General features: G+C 35.2%; 2 protein-coding genes across 2 annotated transcripts in view; one reads left to right on the top strand and one right to left on the bottom strand.

Annotated features, from left to right (window-relative positions):
* Nucleotides 1-21191, top strand: part of CWC27 (CWC27 spliceosome associated cyclophilin) — a 264308-nt gene that overhangs the window by 201465 nt on the left and 41652 nt on the right. Inside the window, exon 12 of the mRNA XM_050793764.1 lies at nucleotides 18408-18517. Within this exon, the coding sequence (XP_050649721.1) occupies nucleotides 18408-18517 (110 nt within the window). The remainder of the gene's footprint in view (nucleotides 1-18407; nucleotides 18518-21191) is intronic.
* The window catches only part of SREK1IP1 (SREK1 interacting protein 1), a 276826-nt gene that overhangs the window by 252217 nt on the left and 3418 nt on the right, over nucleotides 1-21191 (bottom strand). The gene's annotated exons all lie outside the window — the stretch shown is intronic.

Genomic DNA, 21191 nt, shown 5'->3' with positions numbered 1-21191 from the left:
CAAAGCATTTGAGACAGACTCAAGCCTTCACCCGAGTGAGTGACAGAGCTTGGAATAGAATGTGAAGCTACTAACTCAGAATACTGAACCCAGTTCACTCAGTACGTTGGCTTTTTTTAGTGACTAAGCCAAAGAAAAAATTTAATCAGTGAGAACGTGTCTGTAATTATGTTCTAATCCAAAATAAGAGGGTGAGAAATTTTTCATTTCACCAAGAAGAAAGTGTAAGATTGCTTTAGTGACTAATTCACTTTATGGAACTTAATCAGACAAACCCAAATAATCCTTCTACAATAAAGGATTAATTAATGCCATTTCAAAACAAAGGCACTTTTTAAGTATTTTTTTTTTCTTTCCCCCAGCAAATGTGTTTTTGTAATACAGAGTTCAGGGACTTTACTTTTATTTAACAAGTTGCCTTGATGAGCATTATATTTCTGTTGTTTCTTGATCATTCCTTTGGCCTTCTAGACCTCATTAGAAATGCTCACAGACATTAAGCCTAACATGGCACTTGATGATCACAGTTTTCCAAGGCTTGGGACAAGGAAAGCCAGTTGCTCAGCCAGCTCTGCTTGTCCTTGCCATCTTCCCACTCTCTCTTTCAGTTACTTTCTCAAGGAATACATTTTCCACCAAAAAATTCCTTTCCTTTTTTTTGAAACAAAAGTTAATCTTTCATTTAAATAATATTTATCAAATGTGAGATAGTGTAGGCACTGTTCTAGGCTCTGAATATAAAATAGTAAATAAGACAGAAAAGTCTCTGCCCTCAAGGAGTTCACATTCCTGTGTCTAACGTTGGTGCCCTTCTCAGTCAGAGTTCACAGACATCTAGTGATCACATCACTTTCTACAGCTTTTAGCTTTTACCAAAAGCATAGGTCTCCAAGTGTGATGTCCTGGTCTTTCCAGTGACAACTACTTCCCTAGTTTATTGTTCCTTTGTTTTTTTAGACAGGGTCTTGCTCTGTCACCTAGGCTAGAGTGTAGTAGTGCAATCATGGCTCACTGCAGCCTTGTACTCCTGGGCTCAGGCAATCCTCCCAACTCAGCCTCCAAAGTAGCTAGGACTACAGGTATGTGCCACTATGCCAGGCTAAATTTTTTTAAAGAGATGGGATCTCGCTATGTTGCCCAGGCTGGACTTGGAACTCCTGGCTCAAAGGAGCCTCCCACCTCAGCCTCCCCAAATTCAGGGATTACAGGAATGAGCCACCATGCACAGCCCCCTATTATATTTAAGTGAATTATTATTCCTAAAGCACTTAGCAGGCTGCCTGGCATATAGAAAGCACTATATATATATATATATGCATATGTATATACATATATATACACGTACATATATATATGCATGTTAGTTATAGGTAGAAGATAGGAGTAGCAAAACATTTTCCATCATTATGCCAACAAATAACTGTTTATTCTTTAATCGAATTCAGAATTACAGGTAAGCCCCATAATAAGCAGTGCTACATTTGAACATCCAAATTTGCAGAAAATAGAAACTAAGTTTTGATAATTCGCAAAACAATTTTCTATGTTTCTCCCAATTATGAGTTTTATTGGTACTTTGGAAATAGGATTTAATATACAGAAATATTTCTCATTCAAGCAATCTATGTTAATACAATGAAAAATAAGATATCTATTCCCTGCTTCTTCAAATGATACTTAATCAGCTGAAGGCAGTCATAACTATAAAATTCCTTACAGACATAAAATACAGTGCCTTGTATTCACTGCCAGATAATAATAATACCTCATTTATATAACATCAACACTTTACAAAGTCCTGTCACATGCTTCATTACATTTAGTTCTGTAACAGTCCAGAGAAGTAGATTAAACAAATATTATACTTTCTACTTTGCAAATGAAGAAACCAAAGTATTAAAGATATTTACTACTCGCCCTAACTTAAATGGTATATTTGAGATTTTATCCAATATTTTTTCCACTGTAAAACTGCAAAGTGTTGTTTCCTCAAAAAATAAAACAAGCCACAAGCAATATGACCTGTTAACTGTATGCCAGAATCAGCAGACTGATTGCTAGCCTACAATTCACAGCATTACCACTAAAATTGAGCAGGGTGACCCCCATTCAACTCACCATCTGATCTCAGGTTCCAGAAAGCCCATTTAGACACAAGTAGACTTCAAATGAAGCATAGTTGGATGAGCTTTTCCCCTACCTTCACTCCATTTTAAAACTTAATTTGTCAGAGATGTCATTAAAGATGAGAATTGAGGAAGGGAGTGAAATCTGAACTAGGGGTGAAATCTGAACTAGAATTTGTATACCTATTTTAGAGAACATGGTTGGTCTAGGCAGGTAAAAAATAAAAATAAAAATAAACATCAACAGTGAAACAGAGTCAGAAACAACTGGACATGGTGCTTTCAAATAGTTGTACATATTTTCATATTTCAATTAGAATATTCTCATAGATATAGAAAAATAATTTTACCAGGCTATTTTCCAAAGTTCCTTATTAAAATTATTAGGAAAAAAAATCCCAAGATTTTGGGGAGTCAGTCCCACTCTCTCCCTCTCTCACCTTTGCACTTTCAGTCGCTAAACTACTAAGGAATGCTTTGTTCATTGATCAAGAGGTGTGTGGGCATCAGAAAACTTGAAATTTTACCCCCATTTTATCAACTAACTAAAGCTAGTACTATGACCAAAAAAAAAAAACCCTAAAAAAATTCTTAGACATCAGCCCAAACAACATAACAATCTAGGGTGGTTCAACACATTTAATTTTATAAAAGGCTCACAAATAATAATTAGGTATAGGAATATTAGAAATAAAAAATTTTATAAGAGGCTCACAAACACCTATGAATTATTTTTTGCAGTATAGGACCAACAAGATATAAATTGTGGCTGCTCATTGCTTACCAAAATAAAGTTCAAATTTCTTAATCTGGCGTTCAGAGACTTTCATGATCAGAGTTTTGTCTTATTTTCTTTATTCCCCATCTTATTTATACATACTTCATTTTCAAAGAATCATTTTTCTCTGCCTCCTGTGCATCCTGCTCTATATTTCCTTTGGTTGTTATGTCTTGGTTATTATATCTCTTTTACCTGCTATTGCCAAATCTTATTTCTCCTTTAATGCCCACTTATGTGGCCACTTCCTCTACCCAGCTTTCCCTCTCCCTCCTCTGCATGAATTTCCTAAATATCAGAACCTCTCCTATTATTTGTACCACTACACAGTAATAGTGTATGTCTTATCCTTTGTCCAGTATATAAGCTCCTATCCTGGAAAACTGTCATTGTTTCCCTCACTCCCATGCATAATAGCACCACCTACCACCATAACTTAGCACTAAATAGAGTAGAAAAAGGATGAGCTATGAAGTCTGACAGCCTTGGATTGAAATCCTTGCTTTATTATTTATTAGCCATATAACCTGGGGCAAGAGATAACCTCTCTAAACCTCTGTTTCCTCATGCATGAAATAGGGATAATAATACCCCTTCTATTGATACAGAATTAAGTAATAAAGCATGCACAGTATTCTTAGCATTGTGTCTCAGACATGCTAGGTCCTAAAAAATGGTGATGGTGCTGGCAGAGGTGGTCATACTTATATTTTAGAAGCTACTTTATTGCTTCAGTTTCCTCAATCACATAGGAAATCTAAAGAATACTCTGCCATACCACACATGCAAGTATTTTAAGGACTGTTTTGAACAGATTTGTAAATTCTTGTAACTACTCGGAGAAAATTACCTTATAAGTATGTAACAAAAGAGCGGAACCCTCCTTTAAGTACTGTTAGAAACACAGATATTCTGCAATGTTTAATTTGCCTTGGGCAATTTTAGGTAGCAATTCTTTAGTCTCCTTTCTGTTTGGCTTCATAAAATCTTTTTATCTTGAAGAATTTTTTTTTTCTTATTGCTGCAACACGGGGTACATAATTTGTAGTTTCCACATCCAGAATGGCAGGGCAACATGGAAATGTCAAAATGGCCACTGAGCTACAAGAATTGTGGATCACACCATCTGGAGAAGCACAAAGTGTGTTCTGTTGAGGTACCTGGGGGCAACATCAATCAACCTTTGTGCTAGTCCAGAGGTTTGCGTGAGGGAGATGAGCACATTTGAACAGGAACAACAAACTACAGCTGATAGTTAGAAAGCTGGGGCCCCCAAAATAAAAGCACATATGCCCCTCAACAATTCTCAATAATCATTTATATATTGCAGTTGTGTCTTGTGATCATTACTAAGAATACAGAAACATCTGTAAAAAGCTACTTATCAAGTAGTCTATCCGACAGACTCTGTGATAAGTTTATGTAGTAGAACCACTGTTTAATAAAAAACGTTATTAGGGAGACTCTGGGCACATTGCCCATGGGTTAACCCTGCTCCTCAAGGAGCAGTATAAGAAAAATTATTAGTAAAAATAAGACAATTAAGACCAGTTTTAATGTTTTGTGTTCAGAACCTGTCTTTACTGATCTAAGTTCTCTCTATCCCTTAACATATTAGGTAAGATTACTTAAATTTATTTGAATTGATTTTTAGTATAATATTTTGTGATATCCTAAATTATATGCTATCATGACTATAATTTATTACCAACATAACTGCTATTTGAATTATAAACTCAGCAAAGCCCTTTACTCCTGAAAAGACAAGATAAAATTTTGTATTTTGATAGGAGTAGGGCTTTAAAACAGGTTTGTTTTTTTTTTTAATTTCCGACATCTTAAGGGAAAATAGCAAAAGTAAAAATTTTTTAAATTCCTAATTTAGAGAATTAAAACTATATTAAGGATATATTCCATTTTATAAATGGTCACACTGTGCTATAAATGTACATAACTCAATGTGATTACTAGTTTGTTATGAAGCATATGTGCAGTGAGAATGTGCGACAAAGAGGAAGTGCATACGGTAGTACGTGTAGAGAGGAGACATTGGCTTCTTGTAAAATCTGTTTTCTCATACTCCCAGTTTAGCGCAATCATTGAACTTCTCCAAACCTCAGTTTTCTCATCTGTAAAATGAGCAGGTTGCTGATACCTAAGAACTTCACAGTACTCAAATTTTATGTTGTATTCTGGACATACTCCTTTCATGCAGAATTTAAAAATCAAGATTAAGCATCCAGTAGCATGTAAATATATACAACTCCTAGATATGAACTCTTATATATTTACAAGCTACCCTTCTGGAAGTCTCTAATGGAAAATATGGTTGAAAATCAGTGAGTATTTTCAAGCTTATATTTTAAAATGGAATCCAATCTGAAAAACTGCATAAATTTTAACTGTATTATTTATTCCCTGAGACAATTCGTAACCTGCACATTTCTCAGATTCTCTAATGAAAAAACACAGAGGAAAATATTCTGTTATTTTATTTTGAGAATTATTTTAAGCCCCTCATAACATGAAGCAATGAAGCTAGGATAAACTGTAGAAGAAAAAATTAACACTTCCATGTGTTCAGTGTTGAGGCATACTTTAATGTTCAAGTATATTTCAGGTAACCCCTAAATTATTTAACCACTTTTAACTAATTTTCAGGAACCTTTAAGAGGCTTATCGACCACCAGATGGAGCCAGTATTGCTCAATTTGTAGCATAAAAATATGCTGAAAATGAAAACTGGTGAAACAGAATAAATAAATAGTTTTTTTATTGTAGTCCATAGTATAGAAAAAAATAAACTTTAGCATCGTTCTGCCTAGTTTCTGTAAAATGCACATGTGTATAGAGGTACCCCCCATTAAATTATTTTTTATTATGAATAGGTTTTTATTTTGGCAGTTCCATTGGACGAGTTTTCTTCTTATTCACTATTTGAATATATCACCTTAACAACTTTCAAGTATCTTTAAAACAAAGTTAGTAAGGCTTTAGTCTCTGGTCACTACATAAATGTTATGGGTTGTAATAATGAAAAATGATAGCATAGAATATATTGCCGATAGGCTCTCATTTTGTTGTCACAGAATATTCCCATTATAGTTTCCATGATGGATTTTCTTAATAAAACAAAAGAAAAGGCATGCTGACTGGGAGAGGGGAAATATGTAGTTTATCGCCAGTAGCTCCTCAGGGGAGATGGTAAAACCACAATGAATGGCTGCAACTCTTACCCAGAAAGCTTAGTGCCCAGTGGCCCTAATCGGGGTAACTGCCTTAAAGCTAACTTCACGAACTCCTCTCACCTTTATTTAACAAGTGTCAGGAATTATCTAATCCCTTATACCTCAACTTAATTAGGCAACCATCTATTGAAAAAGTATTTGTATGCTAGGGGCCTTAAGGCCCTAAAAGTCCCTCAAGGAACTTTTCCATTCAGTAAAAGCAATAAGGTGACTGTAGACACTGTTGTAATTCAGGACCTAAAAATGATCTATCTGTTTATTTGTCCATTCAACTACTATTTATTTAGTACATACTATATGCAAGGTATATGCTAGGCCACAGTTCTTGCCATGTGAGTTTACAGCCTGGAGGGTAATACAGACAAAGAGGCAGTTATGATACAGTGTGCTTGAGAGCCACAAAGTGTTTCGAAGGTTCAAATGAGGGGAAAATATGATTAATTAAGGAGAATTGAGAAAAAGCCATAAGGGATTCTTCCTAGATAGAACTTAATTGAGTAAACCCACTGTTTGATCTTCTTTTTTTCCCTCATTATCCATTAAATCATATATTATGGTCTGGGAGAGTTTAGGGCCTTTATTTGTAGGATTTTATTTCGTCGGGATATACCCAGTTGGTTACCTGATGCATTTTTGTGTCAGATTGGAATTGTTTACCTAGGGATTTTTTTTTTCTCAAACATGAAGAAGAAACAACCAAACTGGTTAAGAGCTTGTACTTTAGAGCCAGACTACATGGGTTTATATCCCCAGGTTTATGATTCATGTGATAAATTATTTAACCTCTTCCTGCTTTTGTTTTCTCATTGGCAAAATGAGGTTCGTAACATATTTTCCTCACAGAATTGTTAGTTGGAGGATTAAACAAGTAACTCAGTTACCAGTGTCTGGCATATAGTAAGTAACTGAAATGTTAAATGTTAGCCATCATGTTAGCTATTTTCAAGTCTGATACTTTTCCTTGAATTAATTTAAGATCTGGTATATTAAAAAATTAATACTTTGTATTTTCCATAAAATATGAGGTATAACTAGACATTAGTAGCATTAACATTTTTTATATCCATCAAAGTCTATTTTGTTAATCAAATGATGTTTACTGTTATTACCATATCACCTTTATTTAGCTAGCAAAAATTTTCTTGAAATAGTAAATCCAGAGACATTTAAAATAATTTATAAGCAGCCTTATTAACAGTTGCTGGCATAGAATAGCCACTCAGTACACCTTTTTTTTTTTTCTTTTTTCTTTTTTTTTTTTTTTTTTTTTTTTTTTTTTTTTTTTTGAGAGTTTGTCTCGCTATGTTGTTCAGGCTGGCTTTGAACTCCTAGGCCCAAGTGATCCTCCCACCTCAGCCTCCTGAGTAGCTGTGACTACACGCCTACACCACTACACCCAGCTCAGTACACTTTTTTTTTTTTTAATGAATGAATTTGCAGCTACTTAGAGCTGATAACTCCTTGACTCTGGTCCTGAGACAACAGAGGGTCTAAGCTCTTTTAATCTATACAATGAAAGTTGTTGATAGATAACTTTGGTTCATTAGGTAGGTAGCCAATGAAGAGATTCAAGTGGATTGAAGATTAAGTTTCTGACTGGCTCCTAGGGAAAAGATTAGGGACATTCTTTGTAACATGCAGGAACAAATATGCAGTACTTAATTTGCAGTCTTACTACAGTTTGTCACCTAAACTAAGAGTTGAAATACATGTTTTAGCCAAGGCTCTGCTGATAACTCACATGGGACACTAGCTAAGTAATGTCACTTACCTGGTCCTTAGGTAAGGACCTAGGAACTAAGAAGTTAGATTAGAAGATCCTCAAGCTACTTGCTAGCTCTTGTGCTCTAGTAAACTGATGGTTATAGTGATGTTGTACATTTCCTTCCCAAGCCCTTTCATATATTTATGAATATATATATTATATTATATATATATATCCTATTTTTATCTCATACATAGCTAATACATTTTTGAAAGTTTTATTTTAACATCATTGCATAGGTAATCTTTAAGTCCCCAAGATGCTTGTATTATATCCGTGAATCCACATTTTGATACTTACATTATAAGTGATATTTTTCACATATGTTAAATTCACTTTACCCTTTAATTTCTGAAATGAAAAGCCTGTATCATACATGTTTTACATTTATTTCAAAGCATCTCTTACCATAAGAGGCACACAGAAGACACTGTGTAATTATGAATTGAAGTTTTAATTGAAGACAGTAGGACACAGTGTGAACCTTTATATCATACAGACCTCAGCTCATATCCCAGCTTTACTATATTCTAATTGTCGTCATATCCTGTTTCCTCATTTTTAAAATAGGTTTATTGATACTTTCCTCATAGATAATCAAAACACCCTAGCATAGTGCTTAACAAATAGTAAGTTCTTAGTAGATATTCTTTTTTAATTCCATCCTTCATTACTATCTGTTTAGCATATATTTCATAGAAATTTCAGGTAATGATTGATAGTCATTATAATGCATCATTATTGTTTATGAATCATCCAGTGTACATTGAGATTTATAAGAAAAGTAAAAATAGAACACTCTGTATTAGAAAAACAGAATTATTTTAAATGTCTTGTATATTTTATTAGCCAGTTTTATATCACTAAAATCATCTAGTCACTTACTGAATTTTTGTTTATTCACGAGGATTCAAGCACATGAGAAATGGATGTGCTACTTCCTGTTCTGGCAACACGGACTGAGCTAACACAAAACTTTCTTCTCCTACAAATCTATAGAAATGCTGGATAAAATATGATCCAGCCCAATTTAAATACTTAGCTAGGCTTGAGGAAAAGAGAAAAGAAGGTAAGAAAGAAAAGGAAAATCATAACTACCAGAAACAAAAAGAAGGCATAACCAGGCATTGAGTAAGCCAATACTACAGTGGCCCAAGTGGATTTTGGACCCAAGTGGAGGCTCTAATATCTAGAAGCTAGGATTTTAATCTCACCTTTGGATGGAAGATATGGCCTTGGGTTCGAGAGGTAGGAACTAGAAATCTGTCTACCTGGTCAGGAATACCACAAAGAAGCTTGCCATTTTTCAGAATTGTGTGTTGGAGAAAAAAAGAAAGACTCTTACGAAAAAGCCAAAACTCTAAACCTCTACCAGGCATAAATATAAAGTCTGAATGTATGCTATTTATATGGTATAGAATTCCTAAGTCAAGAAAATAATGAGAAAAAATGGCTGTGGACCAATGGAACCCCTTGATTGTCTGGTAGAAACCAATGCAAAACCTCTCTATAGGAACACTTACACAATCTTGGTGCCTAGGATTCCTATGGAATGTGATAGAGATGCAGTCCTAGCTGAAAATAAACTCACAATAAAAGATTAGAAAACACATAAATAAATGACCACCCTAGGGAGAGGGTCAGAAGACATAACAGAAGGATCCCCAAGAACAATCTGTGATAGAACGTAATAACTTTGTTTTAAATGAAGAGTTTCTGTTGTTGTTGTTGTTTTTGTTTTTGTTTTGTGAAACAGAGTCTCTCTCTGTTGCCCAGGCTGGAGTGCAGTGGCACAGTCTTGGCTTACTGCAACCTCTGCCTCCCAAGTTCAAGCGATTCTCCTGCCTCAGCCTCCTGAGTAGTTGGGATTACAGGCACCCACCACCACCACACCTGGCTTTTTTTTTTTTTTTTTTTTTTTTTTTTTTTTTTTTTTTTTGTATTTTTAGAAGAGACGAGGTTTTGCCATGTTGCCCAGGCTGGTTTCGAACTCCTGAGCTCAGGCAATCCGCCCCCCTTGGCCTCCCAAAGTGCTAAGATTACAGGCATGAGCCACCATGCCTGGCCAATAAAGAGATTTTTTAAAGAAAAGAATCATAATAAAAAATTAAGACAATAAAAAGAGTATGTGATTTGTAAAAGAGCCATATAGAATATTTAGAAATAGAAAATGTAGTTATTAAATTCAGTGACCCAGTTTATGGCTTAAATATTGATTAGATACAACTGAACAGAGAATTAGTGAGCTGAAATACAGAGCTAAGGAAACTACTCAGAGTATACTGATGATTAAATTATGAAACATGAATGTACTGTGACCATTCATAGTTGATCATACTATAAATAGAAGTACTTTATACTAATATGATACACCAAGTTAGGAAATAGAAGAATTGACCGATTTTTCAAATAGTTGGGTTTTTGTGGCAAATGTCATTGCATTTGGCTGTGTGTACCCTGTAGTGTTTGAGTTACAGTTTCCATGCAGTCCAGGTGGAATTTTAACAGGCTTAATCATGGTACCATCTGTGATAAATATAATGAAACATCAGCAGACCTCACAGCGTTCTCAAGCTGTCTGCCTATTTGTTTGGGCTAGAAATGAAAACATAAGGAGGGGAAAGATATCCTTAAGTCAAGTGAGTAAAAATCTCAAAAGACCAAAAAGTGGAGCAGCCAGTGGGTATAGCAGGAGGTGGTATGACTGCCTTGTCTTTTCTGAACTTGATTACTTAGATTTATGACTTTCTGGGGAAAAAAAAATGACAAATCTATGAATTCGACTGGGTTTCTATATTTACCTGACATGTTTTCCATTTTGATAAGTGACTGTAATACATCTACATTATAAAACTATTAGTGACCAGCTTTTCTGACCTCAAACAGTAGGCTGGATTGGATCAGTCTTTCTGTGCTCAATTTTGTTATCATAATTTGTGATGCAAAGGTGATTTACTTTTTTAAGTTCTTAATTGGCATTGGTAGATGAGCAGAAAAAATTACCAAATCAGTCTTTTCCACCTGGAATTTATGTGAACACCTTCAGCCAAATCTTGGCATTTTATCTTATGGATGGAATCGATGGAATTCGTTAGCAAAATGGTATGTCTGAGAGGGAATCCCATTTACTGTGAGGCAGTTTTGAGTATTTATTTAGACAGGGAAATTGCTTTTGTAAGAAATAAAGATTTTAAGTATTCTATTAGTTGAGATTTTAAGTTAATATTAATTTTGTGGAATTTAACTTTAGAAAATCTTAAAACTTTGGAATGAAATGTCATTTCCATGAGATATGGTCTGTCCCTTTTATTTCATTGAAAGAAAATAATTTAGTAAAGAGCATTTAGTAGTACATGGAATTTCAATTTGAAGTTATGTCAGATCAACTAATTCTACACACAGGCGTACAGACACAAAGTAGCATTAAGTTGCCCTTCATCCGCACTTTAGAGAACGTCTGCTTTTATTTTATAGATGTTTGTGAGAAAATTGTCACAAGGTAAAATTAGCCCAAGCTAAAATACTACATGTTTCAGTAAGATTGTGTACCACTGAATTAGGCAGATTAATAGACAGCCGTTAAAATAATATTTGTTGCCCAACTATCTGCCCTGACCTAATATCAAATTTATGTAATTCAGTTGTTTCTCAACTCTTATTAGTTCACCTATAATTGGTAGTCAGTGGAATTTTTTCTTAGCTCTGTTGAGTATATCTTTTAAAAAAAAAATCAAATTGGTATTAAATGATTAACAACCACAATCAAATTAAAAGCTCCAAAATACATCCAAGTAGTAAAACCCAAAGATAGTTGCAGATAAAAAACAACTCCTGAATCGCTAGAACCCGGGAGGTGGAGGTTACAGTGAGCCAAGATCGCACCATTGCACTCCAGCCTGGGCAACAAAAGCAAAAATCCATCTCAAAAAATAAATAAATAAAAAACATAACTCCTGAAGAACTTTAGAAGCTGTCGCTCTCTTTAGAGCATTCTTTATTTAAAGGAGTATCAGAGCCTTTACAGCTGTATAATGATAGGGAACACCCTGTGATTTACCCATTCTGCCCTGAAGCACCAAGTGTTTGAGTTGTTAACTTCTATTACAAAATCCAGTTGGCTATGTTGAAGTCAAAATGGTCTCACCCATAATCAGAGGATAAAAAGTCAAGTTTTTATACACTTTCCCCCTTTGGAAACCAAAAGCTGCAGTAAGGATAAGATTACAGTCCAAGACTTCGTCAGATGGCAGTTGAGTTAGAAACTGAGGCATAGACAGCATTCTAGAGTTTGGTTTCATTCTCAGTCCATCTGCTGAAAATTGTTTAACTGGAGCTTCATTAAGAATGGAATATAGTAAACATGGGGTAGATGGAATAGTATTAAAACATGTTCGAAGCCTTGTGAAACAAGAGTTACCTTACTTATTTGATCTGGGATCATTTAAATAATAATGAAAAGCCATAAAATTTTTTCCAACTATTTCCTTAGCATTTTTCAAAGCAAAACTGATTTTGCAATCGATTTTTTACTTCAGTTAGAGAATGTTGTCTTTTCTCTGTCATTTTTAATGTAGTTCCTATCACCAAACAGATATTATCAAACAGACCCTATAATTTATGGGTGAATTTTATTCATTCTTTAGATGCAGCATTGCCATCACTACTGCTAATTGCCTTACACAAAACATTTATGAAGCTGGTTATGACTATACATTAAGAAGAATGACTAATGCTACAATATTAAGATATTATCAGGGCAGATGTATTCAGGAGGATTTGAACTACATGCCTGTGTTTTCATTATCATGGCTAGAAAATATAAAAAGAGTGTGGTTTCATAAATACTAAGGAAATAAAGTAAAGTGATACATTAAAGTTGTCTTAATTAGCTTTTCAATATAGGTTAAAATGTGAGAAATGCAGGAGGAAGTAAAATAAAAATGCTAACTTGTCTAAGAGCTTCTCAACTGGAAAATCCTTATAACCACTTTTAGAATGTGTATAGCTTCATAATCTAGCAAAAAAAAATAGTTTCCCTTTTCCCTCCGTCAATGTAAAAAATTCCATAGTATGAAAGAAATGTATTTGTATGGAGAGGGAAAGAGAAAGAAAAACAAGCTTGACTTGTGCAAGAGTCTGTGATATCCTTTGAAAGCTTATCAGTTATAACAAAGAAAAACATACAGAGCTAGCACATAATTGTACAGTCGGTGTGAGTGTGTATTTTGGTACTTTCATAATTTAATCTGAATGAGATAGTAATAATAGTTTGTTAGGTGTTTGCCACATGTTAGACAGTATTTTATTTAATCCTCATAACAGCAAGTGAGGTAGATATTGTCATCCTCAGTTTATAGCTGAAGAAACTGAGGCACAAAAAGATGACATAGCGTATCCCTATCTCACACATACAGTAAATTGTGGAACCAGGATTCAGATCAGTCTCACTTCAAAGTCTGTGCTCTAAAGATGCCATGCCCACTGGTACTTCCTGTAATGGAAACTAAGAGCACACATTCTTTCTTTTTTACCTACCAGAGGAAATGCATGTGCTTTAGGTTACTGTCTGAGTGCTAGTTTTAATGTCTTAAGAATATCTTGTGAGTTAAATAAGATTGTCCGTAAGTTGATGCTATTGATAATAGGTGATGACTAAAGAGGCTTCATTATACTATTCTCTCTATATTTGTGTTGAAATTTTTCCATAATAAAAATTTTTTTGTTTTAAAAATACTTTTTGACCAACTAACCTTTCTGGATTGGAAGTTGTTCATTGGTTTGTTCAGTGAGTCTTGATGTGAGAATTAATTACGTTGCATGTATCTTCTTTTTTGTTAAATTCCCAAGATATTTTGGTGGAAGAGAGGTACTGCTGTTTGCTCCCCATTCTATGAAAATTGCTTATTTATATTTGCTATTTCATGTTATTTCTTCTAGCATATCAGCCAGTCATTTTTACAATTCCTATACTTGTTTCGAAACGTTCCTATTTCTGAAATATTAATCCTGAGATAGTCACAAAGATGATAGTAAATAGCTACTCCTCACTCATATCTCACACCAGCACCATGACTGTACATGATGGTTGGAACCAAAAGGATGTATTACAGACCTCAACATGGCAGGTTAAGTCAGTAAAACTTTGATAGATTCACTATTGTTAATATTGCAGTTCTCCCCAAATTAATGTATACATTCAATGCAGCTACTGTCAAAATCCTAGCTGACTTATTTGAAGAAGTTGTCAAGCTGATTTTAAAATTTATGTGGAAAGGCAAAGGAACAAAAATCACCAAAAAGTTGTGAAAAAGAAGACAAAGTTAGAGGGCTTACACTAACTGATTCAAGACTTACTATAAACCTGCAGTAATCAAGACAGTATACTACTGGCACAAGGAGAGACATAGATTAATGGAACAGAAGAGAGTGTATAGAAATAGATATGCATATATGGTCCATTGATTTTCAAGAAAGGTGCCAAGGTCATTCACTGGAGGTAAGAAAGCCTTTGTAACATATAATGTTGGAACAATTGATGTCTGTATAGAAAAAAAAAAAAATCTCAACCCTTACCTTACACCATACATAAAAATCAACTTGAAATAAATTATATACCTTAACAGAAAAACTAAAATTTTATACTACTAAGAGAAAGCATTAGAAAAAACTTTTGAGACCATGAAGCAAATAAAGATTTTTTAGATAAGACACAAGAAGTGTGATGTATGAAATTTAAATATTGATAAAATGCTATTTATCTAATTTTAACTTTTGCTCTCTGAAAGATACCCTTAAGAAAATGAAAAGAGAAATCAGACTGAAATAAGTAAGTTACAGAATATATATTTGACAAAGGACTTGTGTCCAGAATATATAAGAAAACTCTTACAACTCATTAATAAGACAAAAAAATTAATAGAAGATTTGAATAAACAGTTCACAAAAGAAGATACATAAATGGCCAACAAGCACATACAAAATGTAATATCGCTTATCAGAAAAATAACACTAGAAACCACAAGATACTATTTCACACTCTCTAAAATACTCAGTTAAATGACAATGCCAGATATATTTGGAGATGTGGAACAACTCAAACTCTCCTACATTGCGATAGGAGTGATGCAGCCAAAATGGTTAAGCCATTTGTACGACAGTATGGCAGTATCATATAAAATTAAACATACGCTTAGCACTTGACTCAGCAATCACACTCTTAGGTATTTACCCCTGAGAAATGAAAATATATGTCCACAAACAAACTTGTGTGTGTAAATGTTTAAAGAGGCATTATTTATAGTAGCCAAAAATGGTAAGCAACTGAAAATAAACAAATTAGAGCACATCCATGTTATGAAATACTATTCAGTTATGCAAAGGAATGTGGATGAATCTCAACAATAGTTGCTCACCAAAATAAGCCAGACATTAGAAATTACATACTGTATGATCCCATTTGTATGAGTTTCTAGTAATGGCAAAAATGTGGTGCCAGAAAGCAGATCGCTGATGCCTTGTTGCCAGAAGAAAACCGACTAAGTGACATTTGGACACTTTGTAGGGTATGTGGAACTTTTCTAGATCTTGATTGCCGTGGAAGTTATATGCTCTATACAATACCAAAGTCATCATATTTTATATACAAAATTAGTGAATTTTACTATATGGAACGCCTACCTCAGTACAGCTGTTTTTAAAAATTCTATCATTACATGCATTTAGTTTCCTAAATGAGGTGACTACTATTTCTAAGTTATTAAAAAGCCATTTAGTATTATAAACAACATAGCTACAGAATTTCCATGCTTTATTATGTACTTAAATGTACCTATCCTTGACTTTTTAAAATTGATTTTTAAGGCTTCTTTATAGCACTTTTTAAACATTTTCCTACTTCCTGCACATTCCTAATAAGTGAAATCAAATGGTTGGTCCTTGCTAAAAGGGACCGTGTTCAAGATGTGTGTGAAACACATTAAAATAAGCAATGCTGAATCTGTTTTGAAGGTTGTAAGGTTAACTTACCTATGACATGAGATAGCAGAATTCACCTATATCCTTTCCATTTATTGCAAAATTCTTACCACAAATAAAGGTTTTCAATCTTTTTTAGCTGAAAATGTAAGCAAAGAACTTGTCCTTTCTCTTTTGCATTTTTTTAACCATAAAAACATTAAACAGTTCTACGGATACCCATGACAATTTTCCTTAGAATTTTACAAACTTCTGCCCTAGGAAATGGCAGAAAATAATTACTGACTCCCTAAATGCAGTGGAACAGGAGATTCCAGGTGCATGACAAATGCGAACTGTGACTGAGGCTTGCGAGGGGAAGAGGGCAAATTGGCCTACACCTTCTTATTTTCCCCTTCTCCAATTACATTATTACTTCATTTATTTGACTATTTATTGAGTCCCTTGCCAAGCACTGTCCTAAGTGCTGGGGAAATATGATTTGTCCTCAAGGAGTTTAATGTCTAGTGAGTTTAAAGAAGAATAAACAGGAAATCGCCATAAAGTGTGATAAGTGCTAAAGGGTCCTTTGAAAGCTCAAAGGAGAGACATCTAAACCAGACTTCAATAATGGAATCAGAAAAGGCTCCATGAAGTGCCAACCAAGCTGAGACCTAAAGGAGGAGCCAGAATTAAGCAAGGAGAATTAACAAGAATGGAGAGATGAAGTGTTTACAGTATCCCTGAAGGAAGAAAAGCATGTGCAAAGGTGGATGGTTGGTCAAGAGAGCAGGGTTTAAGAATACTAGTTATCATCCAAATGAAAGCACACCAAGGTGGATGCAGAAAGGAGTTGTGAGAGACTTAACTGGAAAGGAAGGCATTAACTGCCTCATGTAGGGATTCTAAGTCATCTTAAAGTGCTTGCTCTTTATCCCAGGACAATGCAAATCTAACTACTGTAGGATAAGAAGAAGAGAGGTATTCAAAGATGCAATTTAGTAGAAAAATATGATAGTAATTTTCTTTTTATTTTTGAGATGGAGTCTCACTCTGTCGCCCAGGCTGGAGTGCAGTGGTGCCATCTCGACTCACTGCAAGCTCCGCCTCCCGGGTTCACGCCATTCTCCTGCCTCAGCCTCCCGAGTAGCTGGGACTACAGGCGCCTGCCACCAAGCCCGGCTAATGTGTTTGTTTGTTTGTTTGTTTGTTTGCTTGTTTTGGTAGAGACGGGGTTTCACCGTGCTATCCAGGATGGTCACAATTTCGTGACCTCGTGATCCGCCCGCCTCGGCCTCCCAAAGTGCTGGGATTACAGGCGTGAGCCACCGTGCCCTGCCGAAAGTAACTTTTAAACCTACTATAAGAATCACTTCATGTATACCAATTGTGATGGCAATACTCTCTTCACTAGTGTTTACTAGGCATGTGTGCCTCAGATAGTATTTCTATGTTTAATGGTTCATTTTTCCTTAATGTGCTCAGTTTTTAATGTTTGCAGCTGTCAGTTTTGAAACCAGACTGTCCTTCCAAGTTCTACCAAAATCATATTAGGTAACCACAAAAAGACAACTTGTTTCTTAGTTCAAATTTTTGTTTTTGACCAGAAAATCTCTTGAACAAAATGACTGATAGTTAATATATTGCATATTCATGATGATCCTCAAACTAGGTAACAAAGAGACAACCAACAGACTAAAGCTTTGGTAGAAAGATTACTAGCATTGTTGATTACATCTGGCTTATCATTTGTCCTCCAGCTAAAGAGGAGAGAGAGAGAGAGAGAGAGAGAGAGAGAGAGAGAGAGAGTGTGTGTGTGTGTGTGTGTGTGTGTGTGTTTTAGTCACAAATTTTCATTGATATTTATTCATGTAAGGTATTATAAAATGTTACTAGTTGGGTTTATTGGCTTGTTTGTTTTTGAGGGAACACTGTGTTTTATGAACCCGGATGTTAATTAATCTTCACATAGAATTATTGCAGGATCAAACCCATAGATTTGTTTTCTAATTTCTAATTCAGTAAAGATTATTTTTGTCTGCTTTTGCTAACTGTTATTTGTTAGATGTATTTATTTTCTATGATGCCATTACATTGAAGATTGTTATTGTTATAACTGGGGATCAAAAGTTGCAGGTAATTGGAATATCAACCAGTATTTGAAAGGTTGTATCTTCTAAGGCAAGGAAACAATGTAAAATGATACTACTGAATTTTAGGAAAACCTTAATTATTTTAAAAGCGAGATAGACGATTTTATAATCAACTTAAATAAGGACATGTGAGAAGAACAATTACAATAGTGCAGTGTATAGTAAATATATGTATAAAATCAGCTCATAAATTAACATCAGTCATGTTCTAATTTAGGAAGTAGTTACAGAACTGGTGGAGCTTACAGGTTTTCTTTTGAAATTAAATGGCAAAAAACCAAGCCCAAGTGCCAACCTCCTCTTCAGCAACAGGAGCATAAACATTGCTATGAATCCACAGAGCTATTTTACTGCTTATTCTAAAAATATTCTACTATTCTTTAGAGGAAGAAGCCACTCCAGATGGTGCTGTTGCCGAATACAGAAGAGAAAAGCAAAAGTATGAAGCTTTGAGGAAGCAACAGTCAAAGAAGGGAACTTCCCGGGAAGATCAGGTAACTTCAAAAACCCAAATCCATACAGAACTTATTGTCTTTTTATTGTTTTTAAGTGTTTCTAAATGAAGCCTAATTTGATTATATATCAGGAGAAGCGCTACGTCTTAAAAATGAAAAAGAATATATTTATGTAGGGTGGACATTGGCCATTCACATAAAGATTCAAACTCTGAAGTTCTTTCCAGACATTGGTGGTGAAAAAGCCTGGAACTTCCGTGTTTCAACTTGGTACTCCCATAGTAGGCACAGGAACCTCATAAAGCCACATATCTTCAGAAACCCAGGTGGAACCTCTGCGTAGTGAATATTGTGAAATGAAGAAGTGGTGATTATAAATGATGAGAGAGTTGCTTCCAGCCCGACATCTCACATGCTGACTCGTCAGCCTAGCTTGAAATTGTACACTGTCTGGAAATAAGTTATTTGGTCTACTAGCTGACTTCTATTGTAATAAAAGTGTGTTTGTTACAAGTAATTCCTGAATCTTTAGGTAGTAATATTAAGAAGTTGTCAGAAATCAAGAATGAAAAGAGATAGGAAGCTAGCTCAACAATTTGGGAGTCAGCACTATGTGCCATGCAGTACTTGACACTTGATAAAACAAATCTCTGAAGCAGCCCTTCATGTTGAAAAGTTAGAGGACAGACTGAAATCATTTATTTTTGGTGCTGCCATACCAAAATCCATATTTTATCCATAAATATCCATATTTATATATATATGGATATAAACAAACTGCCTTATATATATATGGACATGCCATTTTAGTTGTATAAATGAAACAGGCAAAATAAAAGTAAATTAAAGTAAATTAAAAAGCCCAAACAACATGTCTGGATAATTTCTTAATTTCATTAAGAAAAAGTACATTTTAACTTGTTTTCATGAAATCACAAAGTCTTCTAAATAGCAACCATAATGACTATACTACCAGAGATGCTAAGGATGACTCATTCATTCCTTCCCCTCCACCCAATCTCTTGTAGCAAATAATGATTAAGAACCTACCATGTACTAATCACTGTATTTGGCAGTAAACACGTGAACACATCCCTGCTCTCTCTGATCTATCAGGAAAAACAGCTAGTTAAACAAGTAACACCAGTGAAAGGGGGTGATCATTATGAAACGGTAGGTACAGGAAGCCATGTAGTTGAATAACAGAGGGGCCTAACATGGCTTAAGAATCTGGGAAGGCCTTCCTAAGGAAATGATTTGTCAGCTGAACTTAGAAGGTTGTATAGGAGACCGCCAGGTGGAGGCAGGGTATGGCTAGACAAAAGGAACAGTGCATACATGAAAAGTCTTCGACCTCTTTGCAAAGAACTAAAAGATATTAAATATGACTGTAACATAAACTATAAGAGAAGGAGAAAGATGAGGCTGAAGAGGTAAGCAAACGTAAGTTCATACAAGGTATTTTCAGTTTAGAATTTATCCTAAAGGCCATGGGGAACCATTGACAGAAGGAAGTGATATGATCTCACTTTCATTTTGGGAAGATCTCTCTAACTGGGCTGCAGTATGGAGATTAGACTGGATACAGGACAGGACCAGAGGCACAGGGCCCAGCTGGGAGACTCTTGTGTTAGATGTGCATAAACAGAGTGTGCCAAGATTGGGCCCCTTCAGCATAGCTTCTACATTCTGGGAAGGCTCTCACTGTGCTGAAAGAGCCTTCCTGGAAGTAGTTGGCCATTCATGCCTCAGGAAAAGCCATAACAGAATAATTCCCCTGCAGATGCCAATCAAAATGCCTCCATTGCAAATCCTGTCTTCTTCACACTATAACAAATGTGTCCCATTATTTTTGTGATTTTTTTTCTGCCCAGTATCTTCTCTTGCCTTTGTAATACAGCAGGAGAAAGTCTAATCTTAAATATAGAAGAAGCTAAAAATAGCCAAGAGGATGTTTTTTGTTTGCCACAGTCTCCCCTCTTTGAGCAAATGCCAGTAGCTCAATAATTGGCTCTAAAAACAAACTGCCTTGCCACTTGTAACTCAGGGAGAAAGATCCAGGTCTAGTATAATTTTCTAGGAAGTTTTAAAATTTCATTCCACTTAGAAGTCTTTTTTGTTTTCATTTTTCTTTGTGCTTTTAAAAAAGACATTTCCAAGTATGCAAACGTCCATCACTAAAAATTAGTAAGGGCCAGGCATAGTGACTCACTCTTGTAATCCCAGGACTTTGGGAGGCCAAGATGAGAGGATCCCTTGAGCCCAGGAGTTTGAGACCAGCCTAGGCAACCTAGGGAGACCCCCATCTCTACAGAAAAAAAAAAAAAAAATCGTATTTGGGCATGGTGGTGTGCATCTGTGGTCCCAGCTACTTGGGAGGCTGAGGCAGGAGGATCGTTTGAGCCCAGTAGGTTGACACTGTAGTGAGCCATGATTGCACCACTGCACTCCAGCCTGGGTGACAGAGTGAGACTCTATCTCTTAAAAAAAAAAAAAGATAGCGTTTACTTTTAAGCTATGGTGTATTAGTCCATTTTCACACTGCTGATAAAGACATACCCAAAACTGGGAAGCAAAGGAGGTTTAAATGACTTACAGTTCCACCTGGCTGAGGAGGTCTCACAATCATGGCGGAGGGTGAAAGGCAGTTTTTACAGGGCAGTGGCAAGAGAGAATGAGGAAGAAGAAAAGGTGGAAACCCCTTATAAACCCA

Source organism: Macaca thibetana, chromosome 6 (genome assembly GCF_024542745.1).
Source record: "Macaca thibetana thibetana isolate TM-01 chromosome 6, ASM2454274v1, whole genome shotgun sequence".
In the NCBI taxonomy this organism is placed as follows: domain Eukaryota; kingdom Metazoa; phylum Chordata; class Mammalia; order Primates; family Cercopithecidae; genus Macaca; species Macaca thibetana.
This window is presented reverse-complemented; position numbering and strand designations above follow the sequence as displayed.